Here is a 17,771-nt window from a genome sequence, read left to right on the forward strand (position 1 = left end):
TCGGAGATTTAGATTTAGGTGAGAAGATTGCAGTCAGAGGCCAGTCCCGGGCAAAAAAGAAAAAAAAAGCAGGCAACCCCAAAATAACTAAAGCAAAAGGGGTTACGGCATAAGTGAAGTAATCCTTGAGTTCAGAATCCGACATAATAATAATAATAATGTAACAACCACAACAACTTGTACTCTACACAAATATTGACTAGCAAAAGCGGTCCTGGGGATTGCCCTTAACAAAAATGGCGCGGACGCACACCAAGCCGGTAGTCACGTGCCACAAGTCCCGAGAAGAACGGGTATGGCTTCAGAGACCGGGCGGATGTTATTGCAATTCACTTCCGGGTGAGACCCACCGGGCGCCATCTTACCTTGTTCGTGAAGAAGTGGAAGCATCAGAAGGACTGGGAGGTATCACAGGAACGGTGGCGACTGTAGTGTTCCGGAACGAGAGTGGGTAAGCGATGAAGAAAACACTCAAGCGTGGCGACTCGCCGGACTATTACAGCCCTCTAGGTTTCGGAGGCGACGGCCGCGGGCCCAAACCGGGATGCGTACGCTGCCTGGCGCGACCGCTGGACTTCTTTCAGGCAGCGGCGTCCGTCCGCCTTGGTGGTTCAGATCGCGGCTCTCGGTGGACGGAATGTCCGTGTGACCGAGCGAACTCACGGCCCCTCCTCAGGAAGGGGATCCTAGGACGTGAAGGGATAATTGTTAGCTGCGGGCCGGCCGTTAAGTACTGCGCGTGCGCAGTGGGAGCTCTATTGGGGAGGGGGCGCCTTCGGCCGGAGGGGGCGGGGGCCAGGGCCAAGTCCTGGAGCTCGCACCCCAGGGTCTCCGACTGCGCAGGCGCAGCCTAGCATGCCTGCGTCCTGTTAGAATGAATGAGGTTCCGTATTTGTTTTTCTTGTATTCCTTATACAGCGATGGGTATTACGTGTTAACCGTCACGGAGGAAATAAGTTGCTAGTAAAACGTTCACTTGTTTTGCCCTGTGGTGTAGTTTTGTTACCTAAACATATTAAGTACTAACTAGAACGATTTTGATGGTGAGTGGGGGCGGACACTTTTAAATTAACCACCTAAGATCCTTAATTCCTTGGAAAACCCTTTTCCCTCTTTGGCTCCAAATTCAACAAAACGAGCTTGGAATTTCTCACTTCACTACATGCAAGGCAAAAACAGCCACGAACGTTCAGAATTTAAAAACTTGTTATTTATTTATTATTATTATTATTTTTTACTGTGTGATTGTTTTGTAAAGCATCAAAGGCATACTACGGGTTGGGGTGGGCAACTAATAGTAAATAAGTTCTTTTAAGGTGTTCTGGAGAGGTGCTACTTTTTGGATTACTCATAATCTTTGTATTTTAGAAGTTTTTTTCAACTTAAAAATCAAACATATATAGGAAAGAATCACACTACCTAGGGTTTGTTTTAATGATTATATTAATGAGGAACTTTGATTACATTAATGGATTACTGTTGATAAATTATTACTGGTAATTCTTATTTCTTTAATTTTTCAAAAAGTTCTCTGTCAGGATGCTGTCTAGGCTATCACATAACATTTAGTTATCATGTGCTTTAGGTCCTTTTTGCAGAAACAGTTTCTGAGGCTTTTTTTGTTTTTGTGTTTAAGCCTTCCTTCCCCTCATCCTTTCACGTCTAACCAGTACCTCAGAAATTTGAGTGTATTTGGAGTAAGGGTCTTTAAAGAGCTAGAATGAGATTATTTTGGTGGATCTAATCTAGCACAAAAGGTGTCCCCTTTTACTGGAGTTTGTCATATAGTTTCCTCATGATTGAAATAGTGTTATAGATTTGAGGGAGAGCAATCACAGGTAAGGTTCTGTTCTCATTGCACTTTGTCAAGAATACATACTACCAATATGACTTATGATGGTGACTAATCACCTGCTTCAGAATGTTAAGTTTCTCTGCTCTGAAGTTACCCATTCTCTTCTTTTTGGAAAGAAATTGCTTTTTATCTCCTCATAAGGAATGGGGAATTAGGCTCTTCCTTTAGCATTTTCATAATTTATTTGGAAATCTTGATAGATGTATCCCTCCCATTTGTTAATTTAGTCATTTCTATCAGTATGAAGTCATGAAGTCACGGATATTTATTTCATAATTTGTTCCCACCTCAGTTCTTTTGCTCATGGCTAGTGAGCTACTGCTTGAGCTCAATCTCCAGTACAGCTTTTTTTTTTTTTAAGCTTTTTTTATTGGTTAGTTGGAGATGAAATTTTTCAGACTTTTGTACCCAACCTGCCTTGGAACCACAATCCTTCAGGTCTCACTCTGTCCTGAGTACAAATCTAAGCCACTGGCACCCAACTGTGTTTCCATATTTTTGGTTTTGTATTTGATACTTAACGATTTATTTTATTACTATTATTAATTATTTTTGGTGGTGCTGGGATTTCAACTCATAGGGAGACCAGTGTTCTGTTGAGTCATGACCCCCAACTCCTGTCTCTCATTTGTTTTTGAGTCAGAGTCTCATTATATAGCCTAGACTGACCTTGAATTTACTCATAGCTCAGGCTGATCTCAAAGTCTTTGACCTCTGCCTCCCCAAGTGCTGGGATTACAGATGTGTACCACCATGCTCACCATAGTAGCAGTATTGAAATGCCATTTGCATGATTAAATACTAATGTATTGACTGCATGGCATATTTTAACCAGTGATTATAATGTTTAACCACTTATATGGATTGTGCAGTATGAATAATTAAAATAACTTCCTTTGCTCTTAAGATTCTTGAGTCAAGGCAACCATGACAACTCAAGACTACTGTCTTTAACTGTGTCTTTAACAATGCAGAAGTGTAATGAGCACTTATCTTTAGCAGTAACAGTATTTTCCAAATCATTATTAAACCAGTGCTTCATTGTTATTTGTAATAGTATCAGGTCATATTATTCATTAAACTGTATAGTTGGGCTGATGGTGTAGCTTGGTGGTAGAGTGCTTGCCTAGCATGCTTGAAGCTCTGGGCTGGATCTTCAGTGCCTCAAGAAAAAAGTAAATATAAAGACACAATAAATTAAAAAAAAATAGCTTTTCCTCCCTATCAGTGGGCTCTACATCTTTGGAGTCAGTCATCTGCAGATCAGAAATATGGGGTGTCGGGAAGAAATGCATCTACACTGCATAGTCTTTATTTTTGGTCAGTCATGAGGCTTGAACTCAGAGCCTGGGCACTGTTCCTGAGCTCTTTTGCTCAAGGCTAGCACTCTTCCACTTTGAGCCACAGCTCCACATCCGGTTTTTGAGTGGTTAATTGGAGATAAGAGTCTCACATATTTTCTTGCCTGGGCTGGCTTTGAACCATGACCCTCCTGAGTAATTAGGATTACAGGCGTGAGCCACTGGTGCCCAGCTTGAATATATAGTCTTTACACCATCCCAACTGCTTGTATATAATTTACATTGCATTCAGTATTTTGAGTAACCTATAGATGATTTAAAGTATATAGGAAGATGTGTGTATGTTACTTGCAAATACTATTCCACTTTATATATAAGGAACTTGAGCATCTGTAGATTTAGGTATCCCTAGGGGATCCCGGGCCAATTTCCTAAAGATAGAGAGGAAGAGATAAAACTGGAGTTTCAGACCTGGGCCCAAACTATAGGAACCTTGTCAGTGGCATTGATGCTGTGCTGGTGTGCCTGTCTCCTAGCCGCTCCTTCCTGGCTTCCAAGGTGGCTATAAAATGACATCAGAAGAGAATGGCTCAGTGCACAGGACCTAGATACAAAATGGAGGCAGCTGAAATGGCAAGTTTTTAATCCCCTTTTAGTTAATTTATGGGCCCAAGTAAGGAGTCTGTGTTAATTACCAAAAATAACTCTCAAGGCCTTGTTTTTAAACTATGTGTTCAGAATCTGTTTTCCAGATGCTGCATGTAAGTTTGTTGGTAGTGAATATTTTGCACTAAAAATAGAGAAGGAAAGAATAGGGCTTCTGATCCTTGCCATCAGATAATTTTTTAGTTAAAAATATTTAATGAAACACTTGATAAAGTGTGGTACAAGGTTAAAATATGTATGAGATTATATTAAATATTTCAGTAATTCTAATTTTTTATTGAGTCTTTGCCTAAAATATATTCTTTTTTCTGCAAACTTTAGAATAATCAAATTTAATTGTCATAACTAGATCATTTCTTTATTATTTTCAACTAGATGATTAAGATTTATTCTAATCCCGTAAAACAATGAAACAAAGCTCAGCTGGTTCATGCTGTATCTCACAGTTGCATTACTTTCATGTGATTTTTTTTTTACTCTCTATACCAGTCATTAGAGTGTAATTACTGGTTTCCCTTGATTTCTTTTTTTTTCCTTTGAAATAAGTGCTTTTATTTTTATTTATTTATTTTTGCCATTCCTTGAACTCAGGGTCTCCACCACTTGAACCACAGCACCACTACTTCTGGCTTTTTTTGTGTATGTGGTACTGAGGAATTGAACCCAGGGCTTCATGCATGCTAGACGAGCACTTTACCAAAGCCACAATAGTCACTTTCTTTTTCTTTTTTCTTTTTTTTGGCCAGCTGTGAGGCTTGAACTCAGGGCCTGGGCACTGTCCCTGAGCCTTTCTGTGCTCAAGGCTAGCCTACTTTACCAGTTGAGCCACAGCTCCACTTCCAATTTCTTTTTATCTTTTAAAATCTACATATTTCTAAAAGTGTACTTACTTAAGTAAGCTAACCTAAAGCACACAGCAGTATATTTATCAAAATCAAAATTCCCTGGCCCTGTTTTTTCCTTCTTGGAATTTGCCACTTTTAAATCTTAAGGTGAGAAAGAAGTGTTTTGTAATTTAGGAATATCTCTACATAATTGTATTGTGAAAAGAAAAAACACTAAGACACACTTTGTCATGCTGTTCCAGGTAGTATTTTTCACATACTAACATGGACATTAATCATGTCAGAATATAAAAACTTTGTTGTTAGCCAAATAGAGGTACATTTGTGGTTCGCTGTAATTTACTTAACTTTTAAGTTAAATGTCACTGAAAGCTTGTGCTTAACAGAAAATTTTCTCAGATAGTTACATTGTGATTATACTTATCCTTGAGTTTTATTCTCAAGTGAAAATGCTGGCCCAGAGGAGTACTTAGAATTTTGAATAGACACTATAATGACAAACTACTTTTCTTTTATTTTTAATCCTTTAGAGTAGTGATTTAAATTTAATACATTTGGACATGGTAGACATGGAAAGCATTTGAATTAGAGATAACATAAAAATTAATAACTCATTTTACATGTAGTAACTAGAAGTATTTTCCTATCTTCAGTGTTGCAAATCTTGACAGTGTTAATTTACTGAACAAATTAAATCCTAGCCTTAAAATTAAAACTTGCTTTGAAATACTGAAAGTACTTTGAGGTACAAATCATCTAGGAATGTAAATATGAGGCTTTTTGGCTTTTTTACATTGTGCAGAGTTCAAAATTGTATATCACACTTGAGTCCTGGTGCTCACACCTGTAATTCTAGCTATTTAGGAAGCTGAGATCTGAGGATCAAGGTTTGCAGTCAGCCTGGGCAGAAAAATGTGTGAGACTTTTTCTCCAGTTAACCACCAGAAAACCGGAAGTGGTGCTGTGGCTCAAGTGGTAGAATGCTAGCCTTGAGCAAAAGAGCTCAGGGACAGTGCTCAGGCCTTGAGTTTAAGCCCTATGACCGACCAAAAAAAAGTGTATCAAACAATTACAGTTCAATTGAGTCTTAAAACAGTCAGGTTCAAGAGCACACTTCCACAGTTTCCTATAAGTTAGTGTTGTGGTGGTTGTAGCTGCTACTCTTTGTCATTTATGTTCTTGTTGATGTCTTCTCTTAAGTAGGTTCCTTCAGAAGTGTCGATTTATAACGAGTTGTCGAAGAGCTATGGAGTCATACTGGCACGAACTTGAGATACTCATCATTTATCTCTTGAACCCTCATACAACTTGCAGTGTACAGTATTGAGTTTTTCTGGGTCCCAGATCGTTAGAATCAACTGAAGAGTTCCTAGTGGTTACTATTCGATAATGCAGTACAGGGGAGCAGGAGAGCAACTCCTGGTTCACAGGAGTTGGGAGCCCTAGGACTCTGTTCAGTATCCAGGAGAATAGTCTATAGACACCTATTTCATCCTCAGGTATTGCCATCCCAGGACTCAGAGGGTGATCTAAACTGAGTTTTGGTTGTTTTTTTTGTTTTGATTTTTGTTTTTGTGGGTTCTTTTTGCCAGTCCTGGGGCTTGAACTCAGGGCCTGAGCACTGTCCCTGGCTTCTTTTTGCTCAAGGCTACCACTTGAGCCACAGCGCCACTTCTGGCTTTTTCTACATATGTGGCGCTGAGGAATCAAATCCAGGGTTTCACATATAGGAGGCAAGCACACTTGCCACTAGGCCATATTCCCAGCCCTAAACTGAGTTTTGAAGATACTAATGAGGGTGGGTGCTGGTGGCTTATCCCTGTAATCCTAGCTACTCAGAAGTTTGAGATCTGAGGATTGCAGGTCAAAGCCAGCCTGGACTGGAAAGTCCGTGAAACTCTTCATCTCCAATTAACCACCAGAAAACCAGAAGTGGTGCTGTACCAGAAGTGGTAGAGTGCTAGCCTTGAGCAAAAAGAAGCCAGGGACAGAGCTCAGGCCCTGAGTCCCAAGCCCCAGGACTGGCCAAAAAACAAAACAAAAACTCAGGGACAGCACTCAGGCCCTGGGTTCAAGCCCCACAACAGACCAAGAAAAAAAGAAAGAGAAAATGCTAATAAGTATTTAATGGTCTATATCCTCATCTAGCAGTCATCCTTGGTAGTCATATGAGGTTTCTAGAGTTTATTAAAGCAGTTTTTGTGTGTTTGTGCTGACCTTTTGAACTCGGAGCCTGGGTGTTATCCTTGAGCGTTTGTGCTAAAGGTCCTCTACCACTTGAGACATAGCTCCACCTCTGGCTTTTTGGTGGTTAATTGGAGATAAGAGTCTCACAGACTTACCTGTTGGGGCTGGCTTTGAACAGTAATCCTCAAATCTCAGCCTCGTGCATAGCTACGATTACAGAGGTGAGCCACCAGTGCTTGGCAATTAAAACATTTTAATAGCTAACCTCTGTTTTGTTTTGTTTATTACTTTTACTGTTACATTCTTTAGTGTTTTATATTCTACTGTACTCATAGTTTCCCATCTTTCTTTCAGCCTGAATGTACAAAACGCTATACTTAAATAGCCTCCATAAAAATCTTTGGGAAGGGCTGGGAATGTAGCCTAGTGGTAGAGTGCTTGCCTAGCATACTTGAAGCTCTGGGCCTGATTCTTCAGTACCACATAAACAGAAAAGGCTGGAAGTGGTGCTGTGGCTCAGTGGTAGAGTGCTAGCCTTGAGCAAAAAGAAGCCAGGGACAGTGATCAGACCCTGTGTTCAAGCCTCAGGACTGGCAGAAAGAAAAAAAAAATGGGGCTGGGAATGTGGCCTAGCTCTAGAGAGCTTGCCTAGCATGCATGAAACCCTGGTTTTGATTCCTCAGCACCACATAAACAGAAAAGGCTGAAAGTGGTGCTGTGGCTCAAGTGGTAGAGTGCTAGCATTGAGCAAAATAAGCCAGGGAAAGTGCTCAGGCCCTGAATCCAAGCCCCAAGACGGGGGGGAATACATATATATATATATATGAAGAAAACATTGGAAAACAGCAATAGTTACATATAAGGGGTTGCCTTAGACAAGGCATATAGATAATTGCCCTCCTCCCCTGTCCCTTCTCCTTTCCCCTCCCTATTTTTTCTGAGACTAGAACTCTTAACTCCATATCTGATGCTTTCACTCATTGGCTGTGCCCTAGGAAACTGAAAAATTTGTTTTGGCGAGGGCTGTGTCTCAGTAATGCCCAGGTTCTTTTAATCTCATTCCTACCTCAGCTGACTCATAGCTGATATTATAGGAATTTGACAAACCTGGCTTTTTCTTTTTAAAGTGGGGGCAGTACTGGAGTTTGAACTCAAGGCCTCACACTTGTTTAGGCATGTGCTCTACCACTTGGACCATATTGCTTTTTTTTTTTTAATAAGGTCTTACATTTATGCTTAGATTGGCCAGGACATTGGTCCTCATATTTGTGCTTCCTGCAGAGCTGAGGTTACAGGCATGTACTACCACATCCAGCTTTTTATTGATTGAAATAGGGTCTTAAGAACTTTTTGCCCTGACTGGCTGCAAACTATGATTCTCCTGATCTCATTCTCAGAAGTAGCTAGATTTTCAGGTATTAGCCATCATACTCAATTTTAACATTAATAGTCTGTGATTTTTTTTATTATTACAAAGGTGATGTACAGAGGGATTACAGTTACGTGAGTCAGACAAAGAGTACATTTCTTTTTGGACTATATCAGCCCTTCCCTCCCAGTTTAGTCTATGGTTTTTGAGAGAATTTGGGAGAGGAAGACAAGCTTACACCAAAGAATTATTGCAAAGCTGGAGTCTTTGGAGTTCTGGAGACTAGAACTTCTGATTGAATAGAGCTGTATTTGCTTTAGCAAACTTTTTTTTTTTTTTTCTGGTAGTTCCAGAAGTGATAGGAAGGAGCTCTGGTATTAATCAACTGGGCTCTCTGAGTTTCTCACAATAATCAGTAACCCTATAAGGCAGACACTAGTCTTCCATTTTCCACGTGAAATTAGGGGTAGAGAGTAATTTGCCTGTTTTCACACATCTTGTGAATGGTTGTTGGGTGGCATAATGAGCTAGAGCTTCTGCTCTTATGTCTAGGCAAAAACTTTATAATTAGAAAATTTAAAGTGATTGAAAAGGTTGTCTGGCAGTCATTAGATACGAGTAAGAAAAACCTACTATTTTTAGTGATTTCCAGAAGAGGAAATTCATGTATTGGAAATGATGGAAGTCTGTACACATTTCATTCAAGAGAGTGGTTTTACTGTTCCCATCCCTTCTGGCACCAGCATAAGCATGGATGTCTTCATTGTATCAATTTACATTTTAGGAGAGGAAAATCTGTGCATTCAACTGATAAGCTCTTAAAGCTTTGCAACAGCAGCAAAGCTTGGTTCTTATCAGTCAACAGCTTTTTTGTCATTATTTTTTAAAAGTAAACAAGGAGTTGATGACCTCTCAGTTACTGTTTGTGTTTATTTATGCCTGGTGTGTGTTAGATACTTTCTTGTACTTTATGGAAGATAGGAGATGAATTGTCTATCTGCTTTAAAAGACTGTTGCTTAGTGGGATGAAAGATAAACTATTTCAGGGACAAATTTATGTCTTTGCGGATCTTAGTTTCTAAACAATTCCATAGAATTCTACAGAATTCTATAGGTAATTTTATTTCCTTTAATGCTAGCTGAAATCTTTTCCACCTCTTTTTTTTTTTTCCCCAGTGCTGAGCCTCATATATGCTAGGCCAGCACTCTACCTCTAAACTACCTCAAATGTTTGTTATTTGTTTTTTTTTCTAAATTATTTGATAGGTTTTATATTGTAACACAAGAGGGATGATAAAAGATAAATATACTCTGAAAGTTAAAAAGATGTCAAAAATCTCTTGCATTTCATTTCTGATCTCTTTAACTTTATGATGGTAAAGCAATTCTCTACTGTACGATTTACAGAAAATAACTTTTGAGCTTCTAATTTAATTTGGAAGTGGTCACACTTCTATATTGTACTCCCAGAATTTATTTACAGTAGTGTCTATAGTCTATGAGTAAACATGGAACAATAATGTCTGTGTTTTCAGTCATGTCTATAGTGTATGAGCAAATGCTTTTTTACACTTTTTTTTTCCATCCATCTCCCTCAGGGCATAAATAATTCTCGCTGTTATGCTCTCAAGCTGTAAACTAACCAGCCGAAGTTTTAACCGGAAGTTGAGCCTCTGAGGTCAGTTAAAGTAGCAGTTGACATTTATTTCTTGGTGTGTATTTATTCTTGTGTATATTAACTTGTATTGAAATGACTTTTCACATGTTCTAAAGATTCCTTTAGCTTCCTTAGAGAAACAGGAGAAAGAAGGGAGAGAAGAAACAGACATTGAAGAAAGATTAGAAAAAGAAGTATATTTAGCTTATAACTGAAGATATCCAGTTCTAGATGTTATTCCTCCATTGTGGTACTATACAGTGCTCATTTTGATAATCTAATAATACCATTGTAAGGAACTATACCTTAGTTATGTTCAAATGCCCTTTAATAGGCACATTAATGTAACTATAAAAAGTTTATTTGACTCATCAATAAACCAGGGTAATAAATGTATCTTACTGTGTTATTCGGTGGAGAAGTCAGATTCTGCCACTGGTAGAACTGTATTAACATTCTGAGCATGTTACAGAGACTAGAATTGTAAGGCTTTAAAAGTTTAAATTGTAATAGCTAGTTATGCAATTAGAGTCCATGTCTTCACTTATCTGACTTTATTAGTTTTTGTGTATTTGTAATACTGAGGCTTCCTTTTGTTTTGCTTCTAGCGGAAAGGAAGAGACTAGAAGGATTTATTTAGTAAACATTTATTAAATGCTTGCTATATGCTAAGCCTGGGGATACAGAAATAAAGAAGAAACATACTGTGATTACCATGTATGTCATTAGTCTTAAACAGAGCTATCTATCAGAGTTAGTTTAAAAGATGAGGATAACTTATTTTATCTTGGGATAAATTACAAAGGTGAATTTTTAGGAATTTAGAATTTTTATTTGAAACGTTTTCATATTTGTTTACAGAAAACTTGGCTAGTGTGATAATTCCTCCTAAGATAGAGTAGCCCTTACCAGACTACTATCCTCTCCATTCTGTTTCTTGCTGTTTAGTTCTTGGACTGGAGCATACCCGCCTGCCTGGCAAGTATGAGACCTTAAGTTCAAACCGCAGTACAGCCAAAAAAAGGGGAAAAAAATTTACAAAGCAGGTCTTTCTACAAAGGTACTTTCTACAAAAGTACAAAGCAGTACTTTCTAACTTTGCCTAATTATTTCTTCTGATACCATATAGCATGTTTCTTTATTCCCCCCTTCACCATATAATTTCACTGGAAGCTCAATAATAACACCGGAAGCTCAGTTGGGTTGATTAAAAGCATTTCTGGTGAGGAAATTTAGTGATTCTGAGAACCTCATACTGTATCTTACAGCCACTTCATCATCTATGAAGGTGATAATTGGCAACCTTTGTATTTTTGATTTCTCGTTACCTTTTCTATTTCCCAGTTATTAAATAGGGTAATATGACAGTTCTCTAATTCTATTTAACCTTCTGCATTTAGTAGCTATAAGTTTTTATTTTAAAAAATTTTTATTAGGGCTGGGGATATGGCCTAGTGGCAAGAGTGCTTACCCCATGTACATGAAGCCCTGGGTTCAATTCCCCAGCACCACATATACAGGAAATGTCCAGAGGTGGCGCTGTGGCTGAAGTGATAGAGTGCTAGCCTTAAGCAAAAGAAGGCAGGGACAGTGCTCAGGCCCTGAGTCCAAGCCCCAGCACTGGCAAAAAAAAAAAAAAAAAAATTATTAGAGCTCTATGGGTATTTTCAGAAAAAGAGTCGTGGTTGGGAAGAGAAAGTAAAATATCCAGTACATATATGTGTGCATATAAATGTGACATCAGTGTTAACATAACATTTTCTACTCCTGCTTGCTAACTTAAAATTCTAATTGTTTCTAACAATCTGACTAGCAGTTTAGAATTCTTAGCACATAAAAACATAAAATAATTTCTAATGTATATAAGGTTTGAAAATTAAAAGACTTGCTGTAATTTTTAAACTGTGTTTAATTTTTGAAGATAGAAAACCAATACATTTTTCAGAAAGGATGTGGGATCAAGGAGGACAGCCTTGGCAGCAATGGCCTTTGAACCAACAGCAGTGGATGCAGTCATTTCAGCACCAGCAGGACCCAAGTAAGAAAGAAACACTGTGGGTGGAGGTGGGAAGTGGACGTTTGGAGAGGGTAGGAGATCCGTGTAGAGTTAGGATTGATTGGTTTATCTCTTGGTTGATAAACCAGCTGAATGTCTTAATCGCTTTTTAGTTAGAATGCAATTTTATAAACAACCCTGCCATGTAATAAAAAAAATGAGATTTTTCTAAAGCTTTCTTGAAGGATAGGGAGCTTCATGAAGATTTTACTCTTTTAAACTGATATAATTTATTTTTCTAAAGAAAAAGCATTAAAGTTGCTTAAGTAGCACATACTTCTTTGTTCTGAGCAGTTCAATTAGATGATATTCAACTGTGGTATGCTATATCATTTTAAGACTTTTACTTTCAAGTATTTGGAGCATATATAAAAGCCCTCATTTATTACTGAACTTTAATATTTATTTAACTATAGCCTGTTTTATCTGATAACCTTACACTTCCCACATCCCCATCTCCCTCTCTTTACTTTTCCTTTTTTTTTTTTTTTTGCCAGTTCTGGGCCCTGGACTTAGGGCCTGAGCACTGTCCCTGGCTTCTTTTTGCTCAAGGCTAGCACTCTACCACTTGAGCCACAGCGCCACTTCTGGCCGTTTGCTATATATGTGGTACTGGGGAATTGAACCAGGGCTTCATGTATACAAGGCAAGCACTCTTGCCTCTAGGCTATATTCCCAGCCCCTACTTTAACTTTTTGAGGCAGAGTCTTCCTGTGTAGCACACACTGGGCTAAACTCACAGTATTCCTGTCTTAACCTCCCAAGTCCTGGGATTTCTGGATATTTTTTGAAATAGCACAATCTAATACACATATAATACTCACTGCCCAATCACTTTCTTAATAAAAGAGCTAGGTTTTCAAAATGACAGTTGTAGATTTACAAAGTTTTATTTATTTTTGGTGGTATTGAGGTTTTAACTCAAGACTTTGTGTTTGCTAAGCAGGCACTTTACCACTTGAGCCATGTTCCTAGCTCTGTTTTATTTTTAGTATCTCATGTTTTTATCCTGGGCTAGCCTTGGACCTCAGTAATACTTGTGCCTCATAACTACAGTCAAATTTGTATACCACCCTACCCAACTTGTTAATTGCAGTGGAATCTTCCTAACTTTTTTGCTAGGGCTGGCCTCAAACTACTATCCTCCCGATCTCAGCTTCCCAAGTAGCTGCTGTTATACACATGTACCACTATACCCAGACTAGATTTAGAAAGTTTCAGATACAGATTGCCAAGTTTAACTCCATCCAGGTTATTCCGTTTCATCTTTCAACAAAACTGAGAATGTCTAAACTTTATTAAATTGAGGTGTGAAAAAAAGTCCTGCTTTATTGGTAATATTAGATCTTAAGCTGTTATTTTTTTTTTTCCCCCCCCAATCCTGGGGCTTGAACTCAGGGCCTTAGCACTGTCCCTGGCTTCTTTTATTCTTGCTCAAGGCTAGCACTCTGCCACTTGAGCCACAGCGCCACTTCTGGCCATTTTCTATATATGTGGGGCTGGGGAATCAAACTCAGGGTTTCATGTATATGAGGCAAGCACTCTTGCCACCAGGCCATATTCCCAGCCCCAAGCTGTTATCTTTGAAGATAATAAAGGGAAGACTTTCAGAATAATGGGGCCAATAAATTTTGAGTTAAGGGTAGCAAAAAAATATCAAAGAGATACATTTTGGTTACCAGTAGCCTTAAAGAAAGGTAACCATAAGTTGGAACTGGGAAGGATAGATAGCTACAGTAATCGAAGTAGGCCTTGAAAGGAGACTAGGATATTCTACAGGAAGAAATAATTTGATTAATTGTTTTTAAAGCAGTGGGCTGATTGTCTAAAATTGAGTAAGCTAAAGATACAGGGCATTGATTTCTTGGGATAATATTAGAAAGGGGCTAAGACTTTTGTGGATTTCTGAAAAGTTTTAAGTAATTGTTGACTGGCCTGAGTATGGATTGTTTTCTAAGCATTTTTTCAGGCATAATACCTATATTTAAAATCAGTACTGAAGAATAATTTTAGATGTTTATTTTATATGGAAGCACTACTATTTTAGCTCTTGTTCTGAATGCTGACTTCTTGTTCATTTACATTAGGCCAAATTGACTGGGCCGCATTGGCTCAAGCTTGGATTGCTCAAAGAGAAGCTTCTGGACAGCAAAGCATTGTAGAACAACCACCAGGAATGATGCCAAATGGACAAGATATGTCTCCAATGGAATCTGGTCCAAACAATCATGGAAATTTTCAAGGAGATTCAAACTTTAACAGAATGTGGCAACCAGGTTTGTTTATGTTGTCTGGATTTTAAGACTTTTTAAAGAACATGAAGATTATTAGTAAATTAGTTAATTAGATTAGTTTTATAGTAGTCTCAATTTGATTTGACCTTAATCTATGTGGTTAAAAATATTCTGTACTTAGTCTGCTAGCATCGTGGCACTCAGTTTGAATTTTTCTTAGTTCTTCATTCCTAGGATGACAGGGGCTAGGAACACTCTGGAAACCTTACTTGGCACCTAGGGAGAGAAAATTCTCGCTGTTGCAACCTCTGGCCTTTACAGAAGCACAGTGGCAGTCTAGCTTCTAATTAAAGAAAAGTTGTGTCACCATGTGACAAGGCTGTCAAACATACTCTTCCTCTATCATCCACCCACTGTTTTCTTTCCTTGTTTTCGGATAGTGACGGTCTTCCATAAGCTTTTGTGGGGTTTTTTCTTTACACTGTGTTTGGATTTCTTGATGCTAATTCAGTTTTCCAGGGTTGTGTTGTTTTTTAGTAATCACTGAAAATGAGAGGCATTTTACATTTGGTTGTGCTGATGGTGAAGCTGTATCCTCCTTTTGCTATTAGTATTTCTCATATTACTGTAAGTGGAAAACAGGGATTTCCAACTTTACTTTGAAAGGAATAACAATCTTTGATACTGTGAGGTTGTCTGTCTCTATCTTCTTGAAGGCCAAATTTCTCCAAGTTTAAGACTGTTTTTGTGTCCCAGTCTTAAGTCTATAAATGACCCACACTGATATTACTCTCCCAGTCCATACCTCTAAAGTTTTACGCTATTGGCTTTCTTTGTGACCCTGGGGGAAGTTATTTACCCTTCCCCCTCCTGAGATTGGCAGAAATAGTACCTGATTTCTTTCTACCTCATAGAGATGTTGTGAGAGTCAATGTGTTCATGGAAGAAAGAAATTATATAAAAATTTAAGTTATTTTTATGATGTCATTATTGAAGAAAAATAGAAAGGTTCAGCAAAAATTACTTTGGATTGTGTTATATTCATTAAAATAAATTTTGAGCAGTTGGATTTTATTTATGATGTAAATTAGAATAGAATTAACTTTTTTGAACTTAGCCAATTTGTAAGTTCTTTGCTCATTTTTAAGATAATATAGTGAGAATTTGACCAAAAAGTCATAAGTTGTTTTATTTAAATGTTTCTTTACTGAAAAATCTAGCTTTCTTGAGATCTTAAAATTTTGTATTGATTTTCTTATAATCCCCTGTTGAATGTTTTTATGCCTAAATCCTAAATAGAATGGGGAATGCATCAGCAGCCCCCTCATCCCCCTCCAGATCAGCCATGGATGCCACCAACACCAGGCCCAATGGACATTGTTCCTCCTTCTGAAGACAGCAACAGTCAGGACAGTGGGGAATTTGCCCCTGACAACAGGCATATATTTAACCAGAACAATCACAACTTTGGTGGACCACCCGATAATTTTGCAGTGGGGCCAGTGAACCAGTTTGACTATCAGGTGAAAGATATTTTGTTGCTTTAATATCATAGACGTGCACGTCCATTCTTTGAGAGTATCTCATGAAGATATATGTTCAGAGTTGTACAGATAAACATCTACAGTGTTTTGGAAACTATCAATTTTTTAAAAATTAATTTGTTTTTAATGCAAAGGTGATGAACAGGGGGGTTACAGTTACAAAAGTAAGGTAATGAGTACATTTCTTTTTAAACACTGTTACCCCCTCCCTAATTTTCTCCCAGCTTTACCAGTTTTTGACTATTTAAATCATTAGATTTTATTTTCCAAATATTTCTGTGATTAGTAAATGAATAAAGGATAATTTGAGGGAAATCTGGATAAAATGAAAAATGAGTTAGTGGAATAGCTGTTAAAGTTTAGAAAATATAGAGTAGCTGAATACATTGTCAATAATAGATTATGGTTAAGACATGACTAAGACACATGAACATAAATGATTTTCCTAACCACAATTCCATCTGTATAGAATTATACCTGGTTTATCAGTGTGCTCCCTCCTCTTCCCCATTCTTTTTTGTTTGTTTTTACCAGTCTTTGGGCTTGAACTCAGGGCCTGGTCACTGTCCTTGAGCTTTTTTTGCTCAGGCTAGTGCTCTACCACTTGAGTCACAGCACCACTTCCAGCTTTTTCTGTATATGTGGTACTGAGTAATCGAACCTGGGGCTTCGTGCATGCTAGGCAAGCACTTTACCACTAGGTCACGCTCCTGGCCCTACTCCTCCCCATTCTTATATAACTTATTAGTGGAATTGCACATGATTTCCTTTGTAATATTCAGTTCATGCCTAGGGACATAGAACCCTGTAGGGAATAGTATTATCATGTGGGGTTTATCTTCTCTATTAAAATTGACTCTTAAATGATAATGCTAGATGTCATTGTGAAATAACTTACTAAAATTGTTACTTTACAAACTAAATGGCTATAATATAAAATTTTGAAAAGCCCCATATATTAACCACTTAAATCTAAGATAGATTTGATAATAGTGTTCCTGCAAATAGTCCTAGTTAACACAGAGTCACATAGATGTACTGTACTCATATTTGTTAATAGACATGACAGCCTTTATTTTTGAAGAGTTGTAGCAGCAGGGAGCTGCTTTTTAAATTTAGTTTTGTTTGGTGGACTTCATATTAAGAAAACAAAACTAGTGGCAACTGGCTTTGAAAATAGCAAAGCTAAAAAGAAATTACTATAATAATTAAGTAACTGTCTTTGATTATACACAAATATATCCTGTGAGATTATAAATACAAGTTGAATTCACTAGAAATAGGAATTTGAAATTGACAAAAGCATTTACTTGTATTTTCTAGTTAAAAATTGTCCAGGCATGGTGGCTCTTGCGTATAATCCCAGTATTTGGGAGGCAAAGGCAAGAGGATTAAGAGTTTGAGAACAGGCTACATGGCAACATCCTGCTTCAAAAAAGGAAAAGGAAATATTGATAGCTTTGTGTTGGGGGTGGTGGTAGGGTCTGCAAATTAGTCTAGAAAATGTTCATATTACTACCACCCACACACACACATCTTAGCACATATACACACACATACACTTTCTGAAGATGGTAAATCTTTAGAAGGCTCATTTCATTTATCCAGGCAGTAAACTTTTGTTTCATAAGAAAAGTGAGCGTAGATTCTTTGGGTTGTAGAAATACCAGTAGATATTAAAACCACGGGATTCTTGGATTTGCTTCACCATGGATACTGTCTCAATTTATAACACGCATGTGTCCCAGAGAGTATATTGTATTAAACTGAAGAAAAATAAAATGCAATACTCTTTCAGCATGGGGCTGCTTTTGGTCCACCGCAAGGTGGATTTCATCCTCCTTATTGGCAACCAGGACCTCCAGGACCTCCAGCACCTCCCCAGAATCGAAGAGAAAGACCATCATCCTTCAGGGACCGGCAGCGCTCACCTATTGCACTTCCTGTCAAGCAGGAGCCTCCACAGATTGGTAGCTATTTAAATGAATTAAATGAAACGCTGTTGTCATGTTACCTTTGTGAAAAGAATGTTTTGTTTTTATAAATTATCATAGCTG

General features: G+C 38.0%; 1 protein-coding gene across 5 annotated transcripts in view; it reads left to right on the forward strand.

Moving 5' to 3' along the window:
- Window positions 1-321: 321 nt before the first annotated feature.
- Pnisr (PNN interacting serine and arginine rich protein) overlaps window positions 322-17,771 on the forward strand; it is a 31,291-nt gene continuing 13,841 nt past the window's right edge. For 2 of the 5 annotated variants that reach the window (XR_007212066.1, XM_048353784.1), the window contains exons 1-6: window positions 322-451; window positions 9,822-9,901; window positions 11,806-11,918; window positions 14,024-14,212; window positions 15,470-15,693; window positions 17,513-17,684. Coding sequence is in view for 4 of the 5 variants with exons in the window: in XM_048353784.1 (XP_048209741.1) it covers window positions 11,831-11,918; window positions 14,024-14,212; window positions 15,470-15,693; window positions 17,513-17,684 (673 nt within the window). In the remaining variant the exon portion in view is untranslated. Of the gene's footprint in view, window positions 452-9,821; window positions 9,902-10,923; window positions 10,941-11,801; window positions 11,919-14,023; window positions 14,213-15,469; window positions 15,694-17,512; window positions 17,685-17,771 lie in introns of those variants that run through there. The other 3 variants (XM_048353786.1, XM_048353787.1, XM_048353788.1) reach the window with 3 other exon arrangements.

Source organism: Perognathus longimembris, chromosome 9, assembly GCF_023159225.1.
Source record: "Perognathus longimembris pacificus isolate PPM17 chromosome 9, ASM2315922v1, whole genome shotgun sequence".
In the NCBI taxonomy this organism is placed as follows: Eukaryota; Metazoa; Chordata; class Mammalia; order Rodentia; family Heteromyidae; genus Perognathus; species Perognathus longimembris.